Here is a 26,933-nt window from a genome sequence, read left to right on the forward strand (position 1 = left end):
TAATATTCAAAATGTAACAAAAAAAAAGTATACTGCTCAACTCATAAGTTGTAAATAGTTTAACTTTTTGATGTTTAGCACAACACTGTTCTGGGTATTTAATTCACGTTGGTGACATTTATCCAGTTTACCATGCCAACATGGTTATTTTTTTTTGTTCTTTTGGATGGTAAAGGTGTGAGTGGGAAAGCCAGAGCCAGGAGCTGCTGCTGAACATGTTTTTGTTTTAAACAGAAATAAATCAATGCAAATCCTGGTTCCTTGACGTGATTCATTCTACAACTATTACACCTGGACTAATGTCCTCCCACATCCATGATGACAGTTTAAGTAACTGATGGGGCCACATAAGGTAATTTATTCTTCTTTGCTTTGGAATGCCTTATTCAGGTCAAACTATGCTGATATGGATGTTTATAAAATTGGTATTTTTTCTTTGTTTTTGGGTAAATTTGAGACTGAAACACTGTAATACCTCAGCTGTACCAGCAGGTGGTGACAGAGTCAAACTTTTAAGAGAAGGATCCTGAGAGTGGCTAAAGCAGTGCTAGGCTTCGGATTGTCAAAGATCACAAAATTACTAGAGATGTAATAAAACATTCAGCTCAAGAGATGAGACAATGAACTTATTGGGTTCCAAGTATGAGCTAACCAACTGTTGAGCCAATCAAACTTTATTTTAAAGAATCTGTTCTCAGTAAAATGGCCCATCATTTTTTGAGTTGTCCATATTTTGTTTTTGTTTTTGGCTAAGATGGTCCTAATGTCAGAAAACATAATCGGAGCGCCCCTGAGATTGTCGGAATGGGAAGATCGGGTCACAAATTGACACAGTTCTCTGAACTCAAGTTAATCCCTATAACCAAATTAAAACTATACCACAGTTTATATAAAACAAAGCAATTGCTACCACGTTGTTGCTGCTAAAGCAATAGATTATTGCAGTAATGACAATACTAAGACATTAATTGCTCTACTATTTCGATGCTGAAACATTTTTAGAGCAGGTTTTTTTTTGTAACCTCTAGATCAGTGGTTCTTAACCTTTTTGAGGTACCGAACCCCCAAGTTTCATATGCGCATTCACTGAACCCTTCTTATCCCCCCCGCGCCGACACACAAAAGATTTTGCGGTATTCTGATTTAGTAATGCAATAATATTAGCTGTGTTACCACCCCACTCCACTAGAGGCAGTATCAACCCCGAAAAGATGCGACTATGGAGCAGATTTAGAAGTACACCGAAAGCTACAGAATTTGGTAAAAACTGTGAGCTTTGCTGAAGTAATTAAAGACACAAGTTCAAATCCATGCTGAGAGTGGAGCTCCTTCAATCAGTGCTCCTCCGCAGCTCTGATTGGCTCAGCAATGTAACGTGATCCTCTGCAGCAAGTGATGGCAAAGCGGGGCGTCATCACGACTTTACACAAGTGTGTCTTTACCTCCGCGGCAGAGGCTCCGCCGAACCCCTGGGGTTCGATCGAACCCAGGTTAAGAACCACTGCTCTAGATATACATTCCAGTTGGATAAAAATCTCAGTTTTTATATTTAAACCCAACTTGCATGTGGACAAGAGAAACAGATGATCTAAATATCGACGTAATTGTGGAAATCACCTCAATGCCTCAAAGCAATAATAATAATACCAATCCAAACTAGTGTTGAGTGTGAGGATATAGTCAGACGGATTCTGATGAAGACCAGACATCAAGTATTCTAGTTTACCAAGAGCTCAGTATATGTCCCACACTTCCTCTTGAAGCTTCAATTATTTACCCATGTTCTGTTCTTTCAGTTCAATACCCGAAACTTCGACAACTTTGTTCATTTCTAATATTATTTTCATTGTCAAATCCCCGCTATATTTCTTCAAAGTTATCCTCATGCAATCCACGTTCTTTTCTTCCCTGACTGCTGAATTCTGTCTTCTTAATGGAGCTCCCTCGGCTAAATAGACTCGGGCCTCTGACATGATTGAGTAAAAATGTACGGTTGGGCAGTGCAGAGAGAATAGCTGATGCAGCCATCTTAGCTGGGGATGTATTAATTGAAAGGTTCGTAGGCGGCGCAGGTGGTGGACACATCAAAGTACAGCCACTAATTAGGACCCCCCTCTATTCGCTTTTCACTTTTATTTATTTATTCTGTTTTAATGTCTTACCTCTTTTATTTATTTAGCTCGACTCTGCGAGGGCGCCTGAGCGGAATATGAATTGGGTGGGCTGGCTTGGCTTTTTTATTGTGCCTTGCTGAGCTGGCATACAGTAAACAGACGCGGGAAGCCAACCATCACTGCTTCATCCTCCCTCTGATCTGTCCTCATTTTTATTTTTTATCTTTTCTTCCAAGGTCAACTGAGCCAGGAATACCCGCAGTAATGTCACTGGTGGCTGTGAGCTGCAAAACAAAATGTTAACTCCAGACTGGTCCACAATCAATACGATGCTACAGTGGTTTACATTGGTAAAAGGGTTCGGGTTAGTGGTTACAGATAGCTAAAAGCGTTACACTAGGGTTACTCTTGGTGGTTAGTGGTGGGTATAAGCATTAGAGTTACAGATAGATAAGTGGGTTAGGGTAGGTTCAAGGGTCTCAGGATAAACAGTATTCTAGTGTAAATCTCTAAACTGATGTTTGTTCAAATTCATTTAATTTCAAAAATACTTAATTGATCCCAAAGCGAAATGAAATGTCATTTCGAAATAATTGTTGATTATTTCTGATTTAATTGAAATAAAAAGGACGCCTCATTGGTGGTTCAGAGATGTCTAATCTATTTAGTCACCATCCAGCCTCAGCTGCACTGGGTCATTATTTTACACTAGCAGCAGCAGCAGCAGTTCTTTTCATGTCTTCTCTCTTCTCAGCATAAATGTTGAAATTTGGTCACTCAAGAAATTTTGACCCTTCAAAAGCCTTTCCATCCTGTTGCTGATGACCTGTATCAGAGAAGAGCTGGGATCCCCTCCCCTGCCTCTGTGACCTTCTCCATAATCTACTTTAAGAGATGGGTTACACTAAGTGCTACTTCCATCACTGGAACATCGATTTCGCCATTAGAGACGGAGCATCAATACACAGAGTGGAATAAGCCCCAGAAGAAGACAAGACAATGGGGAGGAGAAGGAACACCTTGAGTCTGCTGGGCGTCTCTGGGAGCTTTTAGTTCCTTTTCTGAAAAATAAATTAGTTTTGAATGAACTTTCTTCCTGCCTCATGAGCCTCTCGCCCAGTTTGACATGCTTTCATACTACTGTTTTCACACGCATTCACCTAATCTCTCCCGGGTCGCCGCTGCAGGAGATGTTCGCATCTTCAAAAGATGGGATCCTCCCACTTTCCTCATCTGCTCAATTTGTTGTTCTTAAACGAAACCCAAAAACAACATGCTCTCACATGTCTCTGTTCTTTTAATCCCTTTTAGGAAGAATAAAAATACACAAAACAAGCAGAAAATGAAGAATTTTCATACTTTGTGCTGGAGACTCAATGAGTAGCTTTTCCCTCGCTTTTAATGCAAGTGAACGACTTTCAGGGTCACAGTTAAAGAGTTGCTGTGACAACTTTTCTCCAAGGTCTCAGGAGATAATTAAATTTAACAGAACACTGTGCAATTAGCTGCATTCTCATATCAGGAGGCAGGCACCCATAGAGCGGGCCGCCCGCAACTAAATGGCCACAGATTCCCTCCCTTTTTTATTTCTGATTTAATTGAAATAAAAAGGACGCCTCATTGGTGGTTCAGAGATGTCTAATCTATTTAGTCACCATCCAGCCTCAGCTGCACTGGGTCATTATTTTACACTAGCAGCAGCAGCAGCAGTTCTTTTCATGTCTTCTCTCTTACAGCATAAATGTTGAAATTTGGTCAGTCAAGAAATTTGAGATTTATGTTGAACAAAAATATGTTTGTTGTGAAAAAGCGTGATTTCAGTGTGTGTTTTATGAATAATACAGTGAGTTTTGTGTTTTTATTTGCAGAATGTGGCTCGGGGGCATCTGGCTCCGGAGTGGAGAGCTGCGAACAGGAGCGCTGTACGACATACGAAGGGATTTGGAACGAGGATGAAGAGGATGAACGCTGCATCTGCAGCTTTAACTGTGACAGCGTGCCACTCAACGAGGTACGGCTTCCAGGAAAAGCAGGCGTTCACCTACAGGTTTAGACCTGATGTAGTGTTTTGTTTCTGGATAGATTTGCTACATCAATTTAACCAGCCGTCCCAACGGTTGGAGTGTGAATCTAAATGTGTTGAGATCCTCTTCAGAAATCACAGTAAATAACAAACATGGAGATTGTAAAATTGTAAAAAGATAAATTTATTATCATCTTCCTAAAATAAAGGGTTATGCCATTTTTTACTTAAAGATAGAAAAAAAAATTCACTGTTGGTAAAAAATGACTTAAGCCATAACTTTAGGAAGGTGATAATATGTTGTTGCAACTGATTAAACAACACGTTCTCACTCCCAACTCGTCATATAGGGATGCTTGGGGTCGGTTCCCTCTGAGTCACTTGTTGACGCATCGGGTACCCCTTTCTCGTCAATAACTGACGTTCAAGGTGCTTTCATTGAATGCTGTAGCGCTCCCTAAGCATCCGAAACTGACGATCTAGGAACGAAGAGGATGAGTCTATTCTAATTTTCTAAAAGGCATATAAAAAGTGATACAATTCATGCACAGCTGATGTATCTGTATGATTTACCAATTTCATTAATTTTACTTCAGATTAATTTTACTTCTGCAGCTGTGATTTTATCTTCACAAAATGAAGATAAAATCACAAAAAAGCACCCTGCACATCAATTATTGACAAGAAGGCTGTACCCGATGCGTCAACATGTGACGCAGAGGGAACCTGCCCAAGCGTCCATATTATGACTAGTTGGGAGTGAGAACATATTGGATTAAAACATATTAGATGTTGGGGTTTTTAAATGTCTTATTCTTTATGCTCATCCAAAAGTCTCCTTGAGTTACATTTTATTAGTCAGAAGTTTTGAGATTCTGAGACTTTGAGAGGGAATCCATCGACATACGTTGGGTTGATGTGTATTTGGTTTGTGAGAAGGTAAACAGTTTATCTATGCCTGATAAAAATAACATACCATCACGTCATAGAAATCTCCCTGTCTATACCTGCTCTCTCTCTCTACAGGTCTGTGGCTCAGATGGGAAAACCTACCGGAACGAGTGCGAAATAAAAAACACCAAATGTTTGGAAAAGAGGCTCTTGTTGGTTCAGAGTCAGGGTCCCTGTGCAGGTCGGTGCTTCACACATAAACACATACAGTGATTGCAGGTTACTCTATCATCATTGTCACTGCCATCCCATTTCTCCACTCATTCCCTCCATTGACAGGTTATCTCTCCTCCCAGTATAATTCTGACATAATCTCTGTTGTCTCTTCTTTGTCAGCCCAGTCACCAAAAGCTAATGAAATGATGTAGATAATGCTTAAATGTGCTTTGTCGTGTCTGCGTGATTCGCTCCAGGAAAGTTGACTCACAATTTTTTCAGCAGCGTTCGTGAAACTGACGGTTCCTCTGGAGGTCGGCTGGTATTAAAATCTTTCTCACGGGCCTGTGTGTGGAAGGAGCTGATTGCAGTAATGAGTCTTTTTTTTGTCTTGAAAGTCTGACAATTTAGAGCAGTGGTCCCCAGAGTGCGTCCTGGAGGCCCGACATCCTGCATGTTTTAGTTCTCTCCCTGGTGGTAGTAACAACCTTTTCAGCATGTCAGTGTTCTTCTTAGACCTCTAATGAGCCATCATTTGATCCAGGTGAGCTAAACCAGGGAGAGACTAAAACATGCAGGATGCCGGGCCTCCAGGACCCACTATGGGGACCACTGATTTAAACCATGAAACTTGCCTGCTAACCCTGAGGATACCACTTTGCTCCACTTACACTAATATAAACAGCTCTTCTTTGCATGCAATAATGACCCAGCGAGCTGATTGTTAGATCAGTGGCCAGGCTGCAAAGGTTAACCACCTTCCTCTCAGTGGCTGTGTCAAATGAAGAGCTTTTGCTGGTGAAGGCCGAAGAGCAGAGCAAAAGGCACTTCAGGGATTTTGTGTGATCACTCTGGCCTGCTTGATTCCCCCTGGGTCCAAAAGAGAGGAGGATGGAGGGAGTTGAGGAGAGGGAGAATGAAGCAGCTCCCAGTGTTTCCACTCACATCCTTGCTGATTCTTCTTCCTCCTAAGCCGGCCTCCTTGGGGCTGACTGTCACGCTTCTCTACCCTCCATGGATAATCAATCCTCTTTCTGAATAGCCGTCTGTGTGTACCAGACCTATGGGCTTCTGCTCTCCTATTGGCTCATGGATGAACTCACATCTGTGGGATTTTCCTGCCCTCCACATTAGTTATGTGAGGACCAGTTTTTATCTTGACCTTAAGTTCAGAAGCCAGAATCAGCCCTGGGTTTTAGTAGCTCTGAGCTGTAAGAGAACTTCTTGAGACTAACTTCAACTTTCCTACCAATTACAGCACCTTGTATGAGATTTCATACAGCAAAGATTCATTGATTAAGTTTAATTTATTTTACTGGAATTTGACCTGATAAACCATAGCAGAAGACCGTAAAGTCAAACGAAAGATGACAGCTGAACTTCAGCATCTTTTACCAGGGATGGGCTCACTTCGGCTAATCTGCTAATAGCAGAGCTAATTTTTCATTTAGCACTTTTGCTAACTATGAAAACGTTTAGCGTACTTGGCTTCCTCTAATGCATTCTTTCTGGACAAATTCTACTGCATTAATTAGTCTGGTTGTTTTATAAACTTTCAGTTCAGTAAAGTCCAACATCTGTGTTAGTGTTTTACTTTGTTTGAATAAAAATTCTTCAATTAGTCAGAGGCTTTCCTTCATGCTCTTATTTTGAAGAGGTGAAACTGTTTATGAAGCCGTTCTGTTTCCTCTCCTCACCTTCTTTTTTTTCCAAACAAGAAACATACAGGAACAAAATAAAAACAGTGAACAGAGAGCAAAAGAAGTAAACATAAATACAATATCTAATATCAATATAGAGAACATGTAAATTATGGAAAAAGTAAATTGGTGCTCATCTTTCAATGCCGATATGATTCAAACTGATTAGCTTCTGCTAACTACTGACCGTGTGTGCTTTGGCATTAGCAAAACTAATGTTTATAACTAGTGCTACAGAGTTAGCATAACTAAGTTCTTAGTTAGTGGTGTTTACCACTGTTTTAACATATAATGGTTTGTAAATGTAGCAAGATTAAATCTAGAAAAGCTGAATCGTGATGATTTATCACATCGTCCTGAAGCAATTCAGGTAATCCCTCATTGGTACCTGCCAGCTCAAATCTGGGTCAAGACATTCAATGCAATCCAAAAATATGTCTGGTTCTGTGGAAATGATAATATGTCCAGGAATATAAAATATATTATTATACAAAGGAAATAAATGCAGTTGAGTTGGGAAATATGAAGGTAATATTGCATGTCATAGTGAGCAGCACTGTGCCAGACAACAGCTACTGCAGAGAAAACCAAGCACAGGGTGGAGGAACGTATAAAATTAAAAGTTCTCCATGTCCCAATAGGCTGGGTGCAGATAGCTGAATGGAGCGTTGGAAAGTGGCAAGTTAAATGAACTGTGTCCAAAGCCCATCTCTGGAGTGGGAAAGAGCTGGAGAAAAGGAGCGAGCCGAGTCATCACCATTAGGCTGTGGCTCATATCCACACCAGTAACAGTGTGATTTATGGCCGCCGTATCTCCAGCCTCCAAACTCCAAATTAGCAACATAAGAAAGGGAGACTGGTTGGGGAATAGAGAGAGAAAGAACCAGGCCAAACAGAGAAGTCTCTGTTTTTTATCTACAAGTTAACTTTTCACCCAAAAGTTTGGGGAAATTTTTGAACGTTAGGCTTTTTTTTTTTTTTTTTTTGCCTTGGCTATTAAACAATCCCCTCTGCCCCGCCACCTTTTCCCTCCTCCTATTGTGTTTGTTGTCGGCTGCCAGCTTCTGGAGAAAGGCCAGCGTGAGGAACACATTTGTTTCTATCGGGCTGACTGTAGCTCTGCCACGCTGGTTTGGCGGCTGCTGCAGACAAAAGAGGCAGAAGCAGCTTGGCACATCCCTTCACATAAGGCAGAGCTCTTTCTTTAAGATGTAGGTTTCCTGTGCAGCTCCACAGACAGGGACAAATGGAGACAACATCCCTGCTGGTAGGTGGTAAATGTCAAATTCAGCAGGAAGGCATTGCTTGTTTTCACTAGAGGTAATAGCATCTCTTACCCTTCCTGATATGGAGCTGTTATAGTGAAAGTAGAAGATAAACTTGTTATCTGGAAGCTGGTTCCTAGCCTCCTGGTCTCAATTTTTTTTTGCAAAAAAAAGTTTAATCTGTTTAAATTATTTTATATAATGTCCAATAAATCCAAACCTTACCCATTTAAATCTTCCTCTGTATCTTCTTGTTCCTTTCTTTCTCAGAGAATTATGTTACGTCTCCGACGGAGCTGACGGCGCTGCAGCACTGCGGCCTCTCTCCGTATGGCTGCTGCTCCGACAACATCACCGCCGCTCTAGGGGTCGGACAGGCCGGATGTCCCAGTGAGTCTTCCTCTCTCCGCCTGCTAAACGTCTAATGCTATCGGGCCGTGAAGGCGCGTTGTCCTTGAGTTGCAGTTTCTGTAAGATTACAAGCAAAGTTGCAGAGCTGGAAGCGTTTCATCTTAATCCCAAGAATAATTATGATGATGCTGGTCTTTATCAACAGAATCAAATCTTTCCTCTACTGATGATCTCGACTCTTGATAGCGCCAGAAATGTAGGAGAAACGTGGCATCACGCTGTAATCTTCAAGATGCTTCAAAGATGGGAAAAATGCAGATTTAGAAATAGAATATGCTGATGGATAGAGTTTCACACCATTACTAAAGCCATGCATTTATGTGTAGCAGGGTTTTAAAAAGCTTGAAAATGCAAACTGTGCTGTATTTTTCCTCAGGCATCTGTCAGTGTAACGTCCACGGCTCCTACAAAGGCTCCTGCGACCCAACCAGCGGCCAGTGCTCCTGTAAGCCGGGGGTCGGCGGGCAGAAGTGCGACCGCTGTGAGCCGGGCTTCTGGAACTTCCGTGCCATCATCACTGACGGCATGAGCGGCTGCACGCGTAAGAAGCCACTGTTGGTCTCTATTCGCATGATGCATGTTGTAGAAATGGCCGAATCAAACCAAATTTTTAGAAAGTATCTAAACCGAGTCGGTTCAGATTGATGTTAGTAAGATTTGTACTTTAGTTTCAGATTCCCTTTTAAAGTTTTTTAGTTTTGTATTGTAGTTTCTTAGACTGGTTGAAAATCATCAAACTCAAATAATAAGTATCATGATTGGTATCGGTATCGAGGATATGGGCCTGTATTTACTTGATTTGGATCAATACTAAAATATGACGTATCACACAGCACTAACTTGTTACTTTGACCAGCTTCTGAAATAGCCTGTAGATCTACATTTTTTATGATGAGACCACAAGCTTTTACATAGAATAGAAATGGGAGAATTGAAGTCGATAAACTCCAAACTCAGCATCTACTTTCTTGTCAGAACCTCTGGAACATGGAGGACATGAATCCCTGAATCTGATAATTCCCATGCGTGGTTAACTGTAAATTCACTTTAGTAGACAAACAGGAGGAGCTGCTTGCTGCATTTTAGCAGATTGATTTTCTGTTGTTTCCTTTAGTGCTGTCAAAACTGGATTGAATGAACTGTTTCCATTTGTATGCGGGCGGCGGTGTGAGGTCGGGACCTGGTTGTTTGTCTCAATGTAACGCGATACGATGAGCGGCTTCGCGTCTCGCTGCCGCCGTACCGAAGGACACACACTGCTGGAGCCAGGGAGCAGGAAGCCCACAGGTGTGTCACCTGTGGGCTGACCTTTAACGAGGTTTAGCCAGCACAAGCAGACAGCAAAACAGAACACCAATAACAGCTTCAGCAGGAGGGAGGAGCAGGGAGAAAAATAATCACATCATTGATTCTAGGAACATGATGGGCTTGATGTCCTTCCCCGAGGTTGTTATTTTAAGTTTGTCTTTCACCCTCGTTCTCTTCCTTCCACTCCTCCCCTCTGTGAACCCTGAGGCGAGTTGAACTCTTCCCACCCTCTCAGTCGGAGACAAACGCGTATCTTTAAAGCAACATGCTCGGGCTAACAGTGCTCCAGTCACGCTTTGTTTGCCTACCACTCTAAGCGAAGGCCGGTCTGCCCATCATTGGCACTAATCGATTATCTAATCATGCCTCTTTCCTTTGTAATTTCAGCGTGCAGCTGTGATCCCACCGGCTCGGTCCGGGATGATTGTGAGCAGATGTCGGGCCTGTGCTCCTGCAAGACGGGGGTGAAAGGCTTGAAGTGCAACGTGTGTCCAGATGGAAGCAGGATGGGCATGAACGGCTGTGACCACGGTAACAAGCAGAGGCATCCTCAGACATTTGGGGGGCTGGTGCCCATTGGTACTTGTAACTAATATTAAAGCTGCAGGATGTAAATAAAAAATGTTTTTTACATATTTGTTAAAACTGTCACCATATCCTGACAGCAGGAGACAGATAATCTGAAAATATCAAGCTCCTGCACCTCCTCCCTGAGCTGCTACTGCCGTCTGAAGAAACGCACCGCTAACAACCAAAAACAACCATTCAGAGCCAGGAGGACGGGCTTAGAACTGTCCATCAACCTCGTGTATTCGCTGCTCCATGTGCTGATGGTAGAGAAACCACATAGTTACGGCAAAACCGTTTTTCCACCGTCATATGCTAACTAGCCTTAGCAGGGTGATTGATAGCGCTAAGACCCGCCTCCCGGTTCTAATTGGTTGCTTCTAGTTTGCAGTGTGAGAAGGCAGACTATCTGTCTCATACTGACACAACATGGTGGCAGTTTATACAAATATGCAAGAAATATTTTTTTATAAAAGTTACATAGTGCAGCTTTTTTTTTCTAGAAAAATCAACTAATTTGGGTTAAGAGTGTAGTGTGAGGTTTATTACAGGCTAATACTACAGTATCTAAAAGAAGAGAAAAACATTTGAGAAGGGCTCTTTTTTGTCTAGAGCAACAGAGCAGGCGCTCTAGTACCACCTCGTGTCCGTCTGGTAGTAGGAGCAGTAATAAATAATGAGGAGGGGTGCTGATGAACGCAGACCAGGCTCCTGGGGCCTCCCAGAGTTGCTCCATCACTCTGAAGAGCGTTTCTGTCGCTTATCTGATTTGTGGAGAAGCTTTACAGCAGCCACTCTTTCTTCATCTCTTCTTCACATCCATCAGCTTTATTGGCAGAACAGGAAGTGGCTCCAGGATGTCTAATCAATAGTGATTAGGGAAATAGTGAAGTGTACAAAAGGCCCATGGACAACATATTACCCATTGATATTTATATTTGTCTGTGTCTTGTTGGACCATCTGCAGCGCTCACATGTCAGATCTGTGTGTCAGTACTATTGATTGCTTTTGATTAAAATTGTAAACCCGCCCCGGCGATTGCACCGAATAAAAAAATAAAGGAAAATAGTTGAAGGAAAGGTTAGCTCCTGCTGAGAGCCTGCAGCTCCTTGATTAAGATTCACCATCAGACATTGACTGGAAGTCAGACGCTTAATGAAGCCGGCAGTCCAGTTCACCGCCACACACACTGCTGGGTACAGAGACAAGGTACTCAGAGGATACGGCACAGTAAAGCATAAGGTGAAGCTGTAACAATGGAATACACACACACAAACATGCACACACACACACAGACAGACAGGATGCCTGGCAGTTCCAGCTGTGGCTTTGTGGGGAACAAACTACCAGCAATAAGATCATTTTTCATGCAAACACTTTATATGATAAAATAATTACACACCTTATTCTTCTGAAAATAACGATTTTTCATTCCCATGCCATGAACATAGAACATAGGAATCATTGTATTAAAGTTGCATTGTGCCTAATTAAAAGTAGATTATACAAAGCACTTAGTTATTAGATAATACAATATTTCTGAAGAAAAGATTGAAAGGACAATATCAGCCTTATTTTTAACCAACGGCCAAACTGATGCTCAGATCATGCTGAGGATATTTGTGTATATGGAACAATTCAGTAAAAGATGTGCTGCTGTATTTTGGTCTAATTGTAATTTGATGTTTTTCTGACTTAGTACTGTGTGCAATAATATAAATCACACTTCTTCATGTGACTGGTGTCCTAAAGAAGTTCATTATAAGTAAGTTTGTTCATATTGTAGCAGCAGCGGTTGTGGTTGTGGAGCTACTATGAATGCTGTGGTTCACTCACAACCAAACAGAAAGCTCAGAATTAGTTTTTATCATATTTTTCATCATTACCACAACAGTACCACAAAATATCCTGATAAAACTCTGAGCCCATGTAGCTCACCTCTGTCATCAGGCTGTTCAGAGGCAGTAAGAAATCAAACCTGTGTCCTCCACAGGCCCTGATACCCCGACATCATGTGAAAAGCTGCTCTGCAGTTACGGCGCCACCTGCCAGGAGGAAAACGGCCAGGCGCACTGTCAGTGCCCGCCGCCCGACTGCGACTTAAGAAACAAGACAAAGGTGCGTGTTCCAAAGTGGCTGGGGATTTGATCTTCTCAGGAGTGCCGGTGGCCCAGGGAGCTAACATGTGGCTCGGCTGCCGTCCCTCCATCTCTGTCACTGTGGAGCAGGTGTGCGGCTCAGATGGGGTGACCTACGCTGACCAGTGCCAGCTGAGGACCATTGCCTGCAGGCAGGACAAGGACGTTACCGTGCAGCACTCTGGACAGTGCACAGGTGAGCCTGGGTGATTCCTCCATGCATCACGCCGAGCAGCAGCCAGCTGCTGTCAGGCTGCGCTCAGCAGATAATGAGCGTTGCTGATGGAGCCCTGCTGTGTCTGCGCCACTCCGGCTTTCTGTCTCACAGAGAGTAATGACAAAATCTAAAAGTTAATTTTAGCACATCATCATGTCAGCTACCTCTTCAGTTAGTCTCTATCGCAAACAGTTAATCAACCAATTCTAACAGTGAGCTTCCCAACCTGGTGGAGACAACTTGCTGGAGTTCTGGTTCTGGATGTTAGAAAATAACTCATCTTATTACAACTAACCTAGACAGAGTCCAATCCAAGATTCTCTTGTTGGCCCCCAGAGTGAAAGTTTTGTGGCTCCGCCCTAAACCTGGTTTCTGATGCAGTCAGTGGAGACTGGCTGTGTATTTAGCAGAATGTTTGTCTGGGTTTAGTTGCCATCTGATTTGCAGCTTCTGGTCTAGTGATGCAGTAAGGTGTGACAGCATCTTATTGTCTGTAATCACAGGCTGAAATGTCATGGGATGTTGAAACTGGATGGTTTAGTTTTTGCTGCTGAATGCTCATCTTAGAGCGATGCTGTGATGCAGACGTTTCCCAGAATCCATCCTGCCTTTCAGTGTTTTGTGCTATATTTTCGGGGTTCAGTTGAAATCCTTGAAAATGCTTGAATTTCAATTGGGTATTTTCAAGGTTTGGAAAGTTCTGGGTTTCCAAATCAAGTCTTGAAAAGTGCTTGATATTCAAACTACACCATTTTATCATGAAGTGATGATGTTGAAAGTTGAAACCAAATATTTTCATACACCTAATAAAAAGACAGACACACTGTCTGATTTAACTTCACTGTCTGAAGTTAAATCAGACCAAACCGTTCTTGTTTTAGGTCAGGTAGAATTAGCATGTGACCAGTGTTTGACACGTTTCTAAATCTATGCTGTGAAGAACTAAGGCAGCTTTAAATATTAAAGAGGATCCAAAAAAATCAACACAGCTGAGGCTCCAATCCAGCACTAGAAAGGTGTACCTTATAAAGTGGCCAGACTTTGGACTATAATACATTTTCTGTGTTTCAGCTAAGCCTGTTACCATAAATGTTACTTGACGGTAAATTGTCCCAGAAATTGCAATAAATGATAATACTGTTATTGGAAACCGTTTTCAAATCAAGGTAAAGGCATAATAATGGAAGCTTGTGCTCTCGAGCTTCAAGCTCTCACCGTCTAATAAACTAAATTTGTATAGAACAATATTGATCTGCTGTTAGTTTATATTGTGATTAATTGATGAATGACTTATTGCAACAGGCCCAGCTATAACACATGAATTCCTGTAAAACTGTGGCTGGGAATCCTCTGGCTTCGTTCTGCCAAATCTTTGTCAGAGTGTGATTGAAAATGTAGAAAAACATGTGTAGGGTGGCAGTGGGGTGGAGGGGCAAGGGGGGAGGGGGGTAGCTCCTGCTCTCTTCAGTCCAGATGTTGATGGACATTGTTTGGGTTGCTGTAAAGGGCGCTGGGATGGCGCCAAGGCTGCAGTTTGCATGCAGAGTGAAGATGTGGCGCAGCTGCCAGCTGGGATCTTAACAGGAATCTAGAAAAGAAACGCAGCCAGCTGTGTGCCTGCCAGGTGTGTGAATGCTTTATGGGGGAAAAATGTTCATTCACCTCATCACTGTAGGGCACAGACCAAGTGACCCAAAAGTGTCAGAGATGGCTTTTTCACCAGACCGTATCCAGTGGAGGTGAGGATGTCATGGTGGTCTAGGACAGGCTGGAGGTTTGGGAGCACAGAGAAAAAAGAGAAACAGACCAGGCTTTGATAAGTCCCAGAACATCTGGTAATTACACATCCAGTGCCATGGGTGGGTTCAGCTGTGATAGGAGCCAAAATCCAATCTGGTTTCTGATTCCTCTGTTGCCTGGCAATGGAGATGTGGGTTGTGTGTAATCTCTCACCTAGCATAGCGGCACAGAGAGCACCGCCGTCAGCGTGCTGTTTTCCTCGATCCAGCCCTGAGGAGATGGTGAGGAGCAGAGGATCTGTTCATGTCTTCCCTGGGAAGCGGTTGCACCGCAGGTTGCTGCTGTCGGCTCTGCAGCTCATTTCACGTGTGGCTGGGTGCGAATTAGCATTTTGCTCCGCCCATTTCCACACTGCAGCGTCGCCCGCTTTCCCTATCTACTGTTTCCCTACACCACTTCCAGATGTGCGGCGCCGTGGTGCACTAATGCTCAACAAGCTGCTCTGAGGCCTAGCACAGAGCCAAAGAGCCTAAACACCCGCAGATATTGAACCTCTTACATCGCTACACCGTGTCACTGGAGTCACTGGTGTAAAATAAAACGCTAAAATGTTGTAAGTAAAATGTTACAATGTTAAAATGTTTGGACTGCAGAGAACTAGCCTCTGTAGTCCAAAAGCAGCCCTGGGGAAGAGGGTACTGGAAACCTCAGAGTACAACCTAAATTCAAAATGCAGTTCTCAAATTATAATTTCATCAATTTATTATAGATACATTTATTTTAAAATTGACTTGGTCTCATGTGAAGGTATACTTGCCCTGCCTTGTTATATCAAGAAAGAATTGAGACCAACCACATTTCATTTTATTAATTACTCCCAGGTAGGGCTGGACAATAAGTCAATAACAATACATAGGTGATCAATATTAATAGATAATACGTTTGATAGAGTTTTTCCACCATTCTGGGAGATGTAGGCAGAGGAAAAGCCTAAAAAAGGTTGGTAGCATCAACTTATTCACTCTGCTTGCCTAGCAACAACCTGCTGAGTAACTTGCGCAGCAGCAGTTTCATGTTTTCACACCGAGCCTCACAACTGATTAGAAATCAACAACAATGATGTGGAGTGAAAACTGAATAAAACAGGAAAAGTCATCGATATTTAAAACAAAAACTAATCAACAATTATCGACTGATATGAGATCCTTACATCGTGATACATTTACAGTCTCTTTGGTGCCAGACATATGGAAATCATTTAAACAGACCCTGTCTGGCAGCATGAAGTAGGCTGAGAGACCTCACAAAGCAGCACTTCCTGCCTCGATCAGAATCCAAAAGCAGATGAGAAACAAAGTCACAGGCATCCATCAGTCTGGAGAGCTTAGAGTCAGAAAAACACAGAATCCTGGAGTGGCCTATCTACAAAAAATAATCCAAAAGCACATTGAGGAAGTTGAACAAAAACCTAAAGTCCTACAGATCTTCAGTTAAATAATCAAAAAATCCTCAGTGGAGGCTGAATTAAAGCAATTCTGCTAACAAGAAAAAATTCCACCACAGTGACGTGAAAACCTTATTAGGTTGTGTTATGGCAAACAATTGTTTAAGCTGAAATGAAACAAATGATGTTTTCGTATCAAATTAAAATACAAATCCAGTGGTATTCATATTTAATTCATCCAAAACTCTGAGGTGTCTCAGAAATCCTGTAAAATTGAGTAGCAGCCACAGCAGCAGCCTCCAGTGGGGAGGCATTTGCACCGATGAGCAAATCACTGCTGGAAGAAGACGATCAGTGGGTTGCCATCGGCCCCGCCTCTCCCATCTGTCGATATCACCTGTAGGTTTGCGGAGCATTGGCAGGAGCTTCGGACATATGCTGCTTACAGCCCTCATGTTGCGTGTTAGTCAGGGCTCTGCTGATTCCTCCATCCTTCCTTCATGTTGGGAGTTTATCTCACGTTGTTCAAACCCTTTTTCTGTTCTGGCTTTTCACCTGCTACTGCTACTTTTTTTTAGCCCTTTTTGTTGTCTGATTTAAGCCGTCTAGGTCAGGGGTCACCAACTCCAGTCCTCCAGGGCTACCATCCTAAAAACTTTTAGATTCACCTCTGCTCCAAAATGTCTGAATTCCCTCACCAGCATTCATTCCTCTCTGCAATAAGCTGGAAACGAGCAGATTATTTGATCCAGGTGTGTTTGAGCAGAGACGCATCTAAAAGTTACAGGATGGTAGCCCTGGAGGACTGGAGTTGGTGACCCCTGGTCTAGAGGTTGTCCAACTTTCCTTTGTGGGTTTCTTGTCTCCTGACATTGTGAAAATCTTAATAACCACCTTTCAGTAATAATATGGTAGAAAGCATGCTGAGAACACAGTGGTTCTGTTTCCTTCTCTCCGCCCTCTAACATTACCATCCATTGTTCTTCCCAGAGGAAGCAAAGCAGCAGAAACAGCTAAAAGGACTGGTAAATCTGATGTATCTGCTGAGACTTCTGGGATCTTTCAAACATGTGCTTATCTCTGCTTATCCCACATCATGAAGTTCGCTGCTTATATTCCACAAACATTTTCCTCTGGATCCATGCAGCCCCTCGACGCTGAGCACCTGACTGACAGGTGTAGCCGAGGGGAAAGGCACTCCATGCCATCTTTCTTGGCGATAGCATCAACGCTCTTTGAACCGCACTCTGAATCTCTCCCACCAGCAGTTATCTGTGCAGCTCTTAAAGCCGTCACTCTGAGGCATTCTGCTGTCTCTGTAGGTATCACATTTCACACCTCGGTAAATAATTGCCGATCAACTCTGTGATTGTAGCGCTGTAATTAAGTCTTACACATACTGTAGTGTTAGGCGAATCCTAATGAGGTGGAAATCTACGGAGCTGGTTTTCTCCCATCCTCTTGCTAAGACACTTCTACTCTCCCGGGATGTGAAGTAGAAAAATGACAATGTTGTCACTCCTTTCCTGAGCACGGCGTCTGCCTGCTCGTCACCTTCAAGAGTTTTTGTTCTATTTATCGTTCTTTCATCGCAGACAGTTTGCCCTTCTGCACCAGAGCTTTTTTGCATTGGTAATGATGGTCTCTTTACACAGAGGTTTTCCTCTTCCTCCTCATATGGAGTTGTATTTTTTTTGTTTTTTTCTTTTAAAGCATTGCATACGTGTTTGTTTGGGTGCATGTGTTGTTGACAGCGGCGCGATAGCAGTGCCGTTGATGGCGGCTTGAGCTCTCAGTGAGCAGCAGCCTACCATCTTTGAAGTCAGAGCAAAGCCGGCTTTTTTGCCCCATTTCTATCAATCATTCATCACCGGAGGTACTGGCTGTTGGTGATTAAAGCTTTGCTACTGCAGGGCAGCATTTGAATTTGGATATATAATTCATAGGCTTGCACATGATGCTGCATGTAGGTCTTCTGCCTACCTACACAAGCATAAATACAGGAATAGCATATTTGAGAGCTGGAGAAACTAAACTCATGTAGTTCAGTCTGTATCCCTCAGATGTGTGTTGCCTTGCAAACATCCTGGATTTTTTTCACATTTTGTCACAACTACAAAATATAATGTATCACCTAAGACTATACACTAACAAATAATGATCAACAAAAAGTATGGGTGGAAAGCAGTGGTGGGCTCACACTTGGATTAATTTTTTGTTGAGCATGTTTGCTAACTTTGAAAACATTTAGCTTCCCCTAAATTATTATTTCCAGAAGAAATCAGAAGCTAATTTATTTAGCTGTTTTATAAACTTTCACTTGAATAAATTTTGATTTGTGGAGGTTTTGGGTGTCAACATGGTTGAATTTAGCTCTATGGTGTATCAGCAGTAGCTTACTGCTTATGTGCTAATAGCTTAGCTAATTTTCATTTAGCATTCTAGCTAACTTTGAAAACATTTAGCACACCTAGCTTTGCATAAATACAATTTCAAGTATAAAGTCTAAGTTCTAATCTAGTTTTATAAACTTTTAGCACAACTAATGTCTGAGCTAGCAGTGCCGACCACTGATGGTGTCACCCTGAATAACCTTTACCTTGATAAAACATGGCAGAATTCTGTGGGAATAGTTTTCTGCTGCAAGGAAAGTTGATTGGAAATCTAATAAAATTATTTAAGTGAAACAAACTCCAGGTGTTGCAAGACTGAGCTGAGAGGTAAACATTCATCCATTGTTGCGAGGTGTTTGTGTGGGTGTGTGTGTGTGTGTGTGTGTGTGCGTGTGCATGTGTGTGCATGTGGTTTTATTGGTAAGCCTCACTAGAAGACAGAGACCTTCATCCGGTCTCTTTAAGGTTTTATTAAAAGTGAAGCAAAATCAAACATTTCCATCTTTGCTCAGCCATTCATCCATTCCTTGCTTCTTCCCCTTCCCTTCACCAGAAAGCATCTCTGACCCGGCAGACCGACCCACCCCCAACCCTCTGCCCACCACCCTCAGCCCAGCCTCAACGGCCGTCATCACTACCACCCCCGACCCCTTCATCTCTAACATGGTGTATGCCATCCCGCCTCCAATGACGGCCCAGCCAGCGTCCATGGAGACCCCCGACACCACCGCCGTCCTTTCCACCTCCACCCCTGGTCACGTTCCATCCAATCGCATCCAGCCGTCTGCTGCCAGCACGCTGGGCCCCCTGGAGGGCTCGGGCAGCGGCGACCCGAGTGGTGACGAAGAAGAAGAGGAGGACGGACGGGATGAGGATGTTGGTAGTGGCGTCCAGTCGGAGGCCAGCGGTTCAGACGATTCTGGCGGTAAATCACTGCTTTTCACTTCATTCTCCATAATCATGTTAGGTGCGAGGTTGGGTTTATCTGCAGGGTTTGGAAAAATTCTGAATCAATCATTAGCTGACATCATAACGCATTCATACCATCATCTGTTAATTAGAAACTAAAAATAGGAAGCAAGGCTTGTGTAATTGTATGCAAATAGATTTTGCTGGAGAAAACACTTAAAAGCCAGATGAGAAGAAAAAATCTTCACATTGCTATTACTGTCTTTTTTCACTTGCAAAAGACATATATCTCCATTTCAGACAGAAACAGAAAGTATTTGTATGGTTCACTGTAGCTGTCTGTTTCCCCTCCTTCCCCCCCTCAGCAGCTTCACAGAGTAAAACCAGGCTCTGTAAAATACACTCCCAGCACCACAGATAGAAGAGACCTCTGGGCCGAGTCTGTGGATCTCTGGAGCCTGACCCGACAGACTGATGTCACTCCAAGGTCCAGCTGCGAGCGCTTGCAGCACCATTGCTCCTTGTCACATGACTAGTCAGGAGTCTTTGTGCCTCCTGACTGTAACACCCAGCTGCTGCTTTTCCAGCCCAGGCTTTCCAATTAGACCTTCTTTCTTCTTTTATTCTTTCCTGATGTTGGGTCTCATCCGTCCATCAGCATGGCTTGGCGGCTTGCAGTGATAGGATAGGCCTGATGGAGCGGCACTGTGCTTCCTCTATGCCTGTTGACCAGAGGCTGAGCAGAGAGCAGGGAGCTGCTGTGAGGCACAGCGTGTGTTCAGTGGCTCTGCAGCTCAGGCTATACGTTAGAATATCATGCAAATCCAGATACTTTACCAAGTGAAACATTTTGTAGATTAATTCCACACAGATGGATGTTTGAAAGGCTCCTTTATGTTAATTATGATGATTTTCCACTTACAGATAATGAAAAATTACTTTTACATTCAGAATGTCACATCAAACCATTTACAAAGCATTTCATTCAGAAATACGGTCTCAATGAAAAGTATGTTTAACACCTGCTTAAAGGTTGTTATTTTCACAAGTACTTTTAATCTGACCAACGGGCCTCACCTGAAAGCATATTCTAAGTTATTTCATCTGACCGTATGCATATGTATTTATAGTGCCTTGCAAAAGTAATCATACTTGTTGAAGTTTTTAAATTTTACAACTTCAAACTGCATGGGGATTTTTCTATTTCTGTGATGTAAAAAAACTCCAAATAACTGAAGTGAAAGGAACATTTTAAAATAGAATCTGCTGTAACTGTTTTAGTGGTTGGCTGTATGTTTCCATTATTCTGTGTATCTAGAGACTGAAACGTCAACCTAGTTCATCAGACTGTGACCTGTGACCTTTCAGTGGCTCCTAATAACTTTGTTCAGTGATCTAACGGAACTGAGCAGAGCTTTGTTACTATATAAAGTAAAAAATAGGCTTTCATCTCATTTTTTGCTGCAGCAGAACGAAACAATGGCATCTAGAGTTTTATTTTGCTTTGATTTATTTTATGTGTTTTCAGGCTGAAACCAATACACTTTATATATATATTTTTTTTTTTCCTACCAACTTAGCAGTCCAAAACCAAACTATAAAGAAGAAACAGATGTTTTTATGACTTTCTTTGAACAATAGTTTTTCTTGTCCTGGTTCCCTCATGTTTGTTGACCAGAGCTGAGGATTTCCCCCCTGACCCCTGACCTTTCTCTGACCAACATCTGACAGGTGACAGGTCACTTCTGAAGACAGAAACTAATATTGTTAAAGGTGCAGTATTATGTTTTTCAGCCACATAGGATCATTTTAGAGCACAATCAACTCACTTTCAGTAGTTATGAAAATGCTATATCAAATATGACTTAAAAGAAATTTTACTTTGTAATTTGACACCTTGAAATTGGACCTCTGTCTCTTTAAGACACTCCTGCCCTTTCTGAAGCTCCGCCTTGATACAGTCATCCCAACATGGCTCTATTAACCCTTTAATGTTTTAACCAGTGTTTCTCAGCTCCTATACTGAGCTCAGCAGATGTTTACTAATTGATGCTGGCTAGTCTGAAGGACCTGAGTGGTGGAGCTAGGTCCACCCAGGCGTTTTGCACAGCTGAGTGGTTGTCATGGAGATTAAAGGATTTCTCAGACATGCTTGAAAGAATCAAAACAAAACTCCAGGTTTGTTTTGATTCTTCTCCTATCTGTTAAAAAAGAAAGTCATCCATTATTTTCCTTCCACTTCATAATTATGTGCTGCCTTGTGTTGCACTGCTGCATAAAATCCCAGTAAAATATGTCAGTTATAATGAGTCAAATCTGAAAAGTTCAGTTTGTCTGAATACTTTTTGAAGGTTAGTGTGAACAAATGTGATTTTAACACATGCTAACAGGTAGACAAGTCTGGTCTCTTGTGTTTTGTCCTGTTTATTTTTCTGTCTCTGATTCTTGTCTTGTTCAATTTGCATGTATGTGAATTTAAAGTCAGTCAGAAATGTGTTTCTGTTTTTTTTTTCTGACTCCTATCTGTCTGTATCTGTGTGTTCACGTCCAGCTCTGCTCCTGCAGGACTCAGAGTGGCCTTGCTCTCCTGCTCTGTTTCTCCTCTTCTTCATGCTCTGTAAATCTGCAGACCACACTCCAACATGTGCCCAATAACCCTTCTTCCTCCCTCTCGCGTCCCTTGGCCGTGAGACATTGAGTAGGATGTCCCTGCCCCTTGATGTCTTTACGGCTTGTTTAGCCGCAAGCCTTTTCTGCCTGCGATCATTTCTAATCCCTGCGAGGCCGTAAACCGCTCTGCTTCGGCCAAGACCGGGTCATAGTGTACGGCGTTTCAGTCCTGGGGTAGAGAAAGTCTGATCGCTTTTATGTCCTTAATGTCTCCTGATTGCCAGATATACAGTGGCAGTAGCAGTAACAGGACACTGTAAGGTTTTTTTCTTCTTTTTGATTTTTCTGGGACGCCTTGAGGGGAACTGCCAGCCAGTCAGCAGTTATCACACTCCCCTATCATTTAAAGCGCTCCGTGTGTGACATGACTGGTAACAGTGCCCATTAAGGGTTTTCTGCCTGACAAAATGAGTTCCAGCTGTAAAATCAGAGCCCATGAAATGCCATATAATCACCCCTGACAGATGCCTCTTTCAGTGCTCAATCGTTGGTCAGCAGACAGAGACAAAAAGGCACAAACACCTGGAGGAGCAGGAGGAACTCAGCAAAACAAAAACAGCACACATCTTTTAGGTTCTAGTTTCAAGCTTCTTGGAAAAAGAATGATTTATATTCATGATTTTTTGCTAAAGTTGAATGAATTTTTTATTAGGACTTTGTGTCACCTGCAGGTTCGCCAGTGGCAGGTTCTGCTGCTGCCACTGCCGAGGAGAGGTCCTCCTGTGACAACACAGAGTTCGGCTGCTGTCCCGATGGAAAGACCCCGTCCAGCACCCCAGAGGGCGCCAACTGCCCCCGTAAGTCGACATGCAGCGCCCTGAAGAAGAGCACTTCCTCTAACCTCAGACCTGCTGTCTGTCTCTGCTCTGTTTTAACTGTCTTTATTGAAGCATCTCAACAGATTAGAAGATAGTTGAAAAATCAATTTCTGTAAGTCTGTTCAGAAACTGTAGCTTCCATTACACACAGTCATTAAACACAGATTAATTTAGTTCATCCATGTATTCCTGTTAACCTGAAAACCCCAAATTCACCAATCAAATGCCTGGAGGAACGGCGGAGCTCATCAGGCCAAACATTTCAGGTGCGGAGGTTTAGTACAGAGATGTTGTGTGAAGGCAGAGCATCAAAAAGAGCAGGAGCTTCTTAAAGACACAGACGCACAATTTCAAGATGTCAATTTGCTAAATCAGATTAAGCTATGTTTGATATATGCAGCAGCGAGCATAATTAGTCGATTGTGCTATAAAATGGAACTATTTGGAAAACATATATGATTCTGCCCCTTTATTGAACTTTGCTTCACATCCCTTGCTTACGCTTTTCCTTTCACTCAACTTTTCGTTGTTATTTTTACATACAGAAGTCTGTGAACAGAAAGCGTCTTAAACAATTAGCTTTGTTGTCTTCTCCTCCTTGTGGAGGACCAGCAGTCTTCTCCATGATTGTGAGGCTGAAACTCAATGTTTCTCTGATAAAATAATTTTTTCTTTTAATCAGTAATATGCAAGATTTTTCTGATAAATTGAATATCGTCATGTGTGGAATGAATCTGTTTTAAACTGAATCACTGAGACAGTTTATTGGTATTGTAATGAAGTGAGATGTTCTTGAACATGCCTTTGGTTCATAGTTCATGTCTGCTGCAGCTGGCTGACATTTAAATGATTTAATCAGATTAAAGGAGATTGTTGCCCCTCTCTAACTCCATGAGTGCTGCTGAGTGTTGCTTATTTTGCCACAGCTGATGAAGAATTGACCAAACACTGATGAATGTTGAGCATGTGTGTGCAGCGTGACCTTCAGTTTGCGATGCTCCAAATAAAATAGAAAAACGGCCTGGCGTTAAGAGAAGAGCGTATGATCAATAAAATGAAGCAAATCACATCAAGGGCAAACCTGGCTCAATGCTGGCTGGGTCTGGGGAATTCCTGCCACTGCCAGGAGGGGGAGACGGTCTGTGGGTTAGCAGAGGTCCTTCTTATATTTTGTTTTTATAAAAACAAACGTTTTGCATGTTGAGTGAAAGGATTTTTTTGCTACTCCATCTGCTTCTAACAGAGAGAACAGGTGGTCTGTTTTGACTCTGCACATTTTAAATCCTCTGATTTCTATAGATTAAATTCTAATTGACAGCTGGTTGGAGATGTTGTTGGTCTTAATGAAGCTTTGTTTGTTATAAACATGTTTACATCTGCCCATCATGATGTTTTCATTTTCAGTGATGCATTTCAGTGGCTTTTATTTCCTGGTGATGATTTAACAAATAGTTTTAATGAGTTGTACCAGTTTGAATTTACTGCAGATTTGAGGGATTGTTCCGTCTGTTCTTGTCTGACATTGTTAATTAATTTAAATTGGTTGGTTTTTACTCATATGTTGAACATGTTTCCAGTCAGCACATTGAACAGGTTTGAGGTCAGGCCAGAGCAGAAGCCTCATGTTAACCTGCTGGTTTGTCTGTTTGGGATCAAACACACGACCCTAACCTGCACTCTCTGAGAGAGCTTATTCAGATTCATTATGATTAACTGATTATTGAAATAATTGTCTAGTAATTTAGTAACCAATGAACGATTAACTGGACTATACAAACTAAGAGAATCAATTTTGCTGAAAGAACAATACATCCTCAGCAATGATTCAGCCAAAACTGTCAAGAGTTCTACCCATAACTCTTTTAGTGGCAAAGTTTATCTTCACCTGGTTCAAATTATGTAAAAAAAAAAAAAAATCCTATTAAGCACCTTTTGCTATCCAATTATTAACCAGTTAATCCAAAGAGTAGATCATCTCTCCACTACACTGATGTTAACCCAAGCAGAAAGCTGAACTCTTGACATGTTGATGTTAAAAGTATTTTTTCGCTGCAGATGCTTCCTTTGCTACAAATGATAGAGCATTCACTAAGGAACGTAACAACAGGTTAATTTTCTTATTTAAAAAAGGAAAGGACATGAGCTTGTAATTTCATATGCTCAGTTTTTGCTGGTCGCTGAGATGATATGAATGGAGAGGGATCGACATTGAGCTCTTAACTCTCTGCCTGTTTGGATGAGAGGAAATCCACAGTAAACACAATCTTCTGCACCTAGAGAAAAACAATTATTCAAATCTCTCTCATAGGGCCTAAATGATAGTACAATTCCATGCACATCATGAAATCAGACAAATGTTACATTTTGGTTCCACTTTATTTAATGCGGACCTGTATTTTGGCTTCCATGTGTTTCTGCTTTGCCTTTCATTCAGCTCTTCTTCATCCCTTGCTACTCACAGATACTTTACCTTCACCATTGGCTCCCTGAGCCACCTCTCGCTCTTTCAGCCTCAGCCGAGTCAATCTCAAACCACTCTTGCATCAGCTCATTTCTCTTTGGAGTTGAGCGCAGGGAGAGCCAAGACTACCAGAGGGCGAGCAGCGCCGTTGTACCAATCAGTGCTTTCTGCCACAGCCCATTCATGAAGATAAAGGGTTTCTTTTTCCCCACTCGGCTAGAGAGGCAAGCCTCTCCAGCCTTTGACTCCCTCCAGCTCCCCGCCTCAGTCTGTCCCCAGTGCTGGGTTATTTGACGGATTGTGAAAAGAGGGATTCTCTCGGCTCCCCAGGGAGCTCTAGGTCACAACTTGCGAGAGTCGAGGCCACAAATTAGAGTGAGGAGTTGCATTTCTGGCGTGCGGAAGGTCTGAGAGCCTCCTAGTAAACCAGCAGAGTTTATAGCCTTTACATGATCTCAAGACGCGACCTTCCATGTTTGTTTCGGCTGCAGAATTTATAGCTAAACAAAGGCGAGGGAGGAATTCAGTGACCTTTGACTTTGTGTGAAAGCAGGTTTTAGCTGGAAGATGAACATTACAACAAATCATCCCAAAGCTTGTAAATATTTATCTCGGCAAACAAAAGACGGTGCAGCGGCGATCAATACTTCATTCAGCTCAAGTGTTCCCAATAAATTCAGGCTGAGTGATTGATTGATCAATACGCCTGGATCTTTTTCCCCTGTAAGACAGCCTTGGGTGATCTTCCCCTCATTAGTAATGAAATGACACATCCCTCAATGCTTCGGCTGCTGTCTCATCAAGCAGTCTAGTTTATTGATATCTGCTACAGTGACAGAAGAAGAAGGACTAATTATTTATTGTTCCACATTTTATTGAGACATCACATGCTGAAGTCAACACTGAGAGTCTCGTTTTGGGCATTCGTCGACCTTGGAGAGTGTAAACTATGGAAATCTTTCCCTCCATTTTGTCTCCTTACAGCCACAAGCTTGAATGATTTTGTTTGAGTTTTATGTGAACGAAGTCTGGAACGGTTGTGAAGAGAAAAGGAAAACTTTGAATCTTTTGAGGCTTTCCACATCTACAAAATAAAATGATTGCAGAATAAGTTAGCCTTAATCAGTCAGTTGAAGTTTTGCAATAGATTCTTAGGGCATTTTCACATCTGATAGTTTGGTACTCCCTGTTGGATTGAGGTGAAAACTGCAACATTTGTTACATTTCAGCTGGTGTGGTTCACTTTCACACTGCACCATGTCAAACATCCAAACCAATTAAAAAACATGTTTCCCTCCTCGCCTGTGGGGGCGCTACACCAAGAACTACTCAAAGAAACGACACAAAAGCCTCTAAAGAAAACGAGCAACAAATATGGAGTAGTGTCAGATTTTAGCTGTGGTAGGATTTCTATTTTTTCTTTGGGAAAGACAACGAGCCATTTTTCCCTCTTACACTAGACTCACGCTTTTGTTTTGGTTGCATTTACCCAGAATGCCTTGCAGTATGGTCCTGCTTTTTAGAGCGGTCTCATGTCGTCAAACATTAGAACATTTTCATATTAATTTGAAAAGTAGCTACGTATTCCTCTGTGGGATGTTAGACGCTTCTCTCTGCTGATTGGGCTTCATGACTCTGTTTGTTCAT

At 42.2% G+C, this 26,933-nt stretch overlaps 1 protein-coding gene across 1 annotated transcript in view; it reads left to right on the forward strand.

Moving 5' to 3' along the window:
• LOC106940469 (agrin-like) overlaps window positions 1-26,638 on the forward strand; it is a gene marked incomplete at its 5' end in the record, with an annotated part of 44,271 nt that extends 17,633 nt beyond the window's left edge. The window contains 9 exons of the mRNA XM_015023233.1: window positions 3,983-4,125; window positions 5,164-5,269; window positions 8,480-8,599; window positions 8,997-9,161; window positions 10,316-10,459; window positions 12,490-12,614; window positions 12,725-12,830; window positions 18,982-19,353; window positions 22,679-26,638. Of these exons, the coding sequence (XP_014878719.1) occupies window positions 3,983-4,125; window positions 5,164-5,269; window positions 8,480-8,599; window positions 8,997-9,161; window positions 10,316-10,459; window positions 12,490-12,614; window positions 12,725-12,830; window positions 18,982-19,353; window positions 22,679-22,920 (1,523 nt within the window). The remainder of the gene's footprint in view (window positions 1-3,982; window positions 4,126-5,163; window positions 5,270-8,479; window positions 8,600-8,996; window positions 9,162-10,315; window positions 10,460-12,489; window positions 12,615-12,724; window positions 12,831-18,981; window positions 19,354-22,678) is intronic.
• Window positions 26,639-26,933: the final 295 nt, after the last annotated feature.

This window comes from Poecilia latipinna, unplaced genomic scaffold (assembly GCF_001443285.1).
Source record: "Poecilia latipinna isolate Pla-1442-1.1 unplaced genomic scaffold, P_latipinna-1.0 Scaffold3238, whole genome shotgun sequence".
Classification (NCBI taxonomy): domain Eukaryota; kingdom Metazoa; phylum Chordata; class Actinopteri; order Cyprinodontiformes; family Poeciliidae; genus Poecilia; species Poecilia latipinna.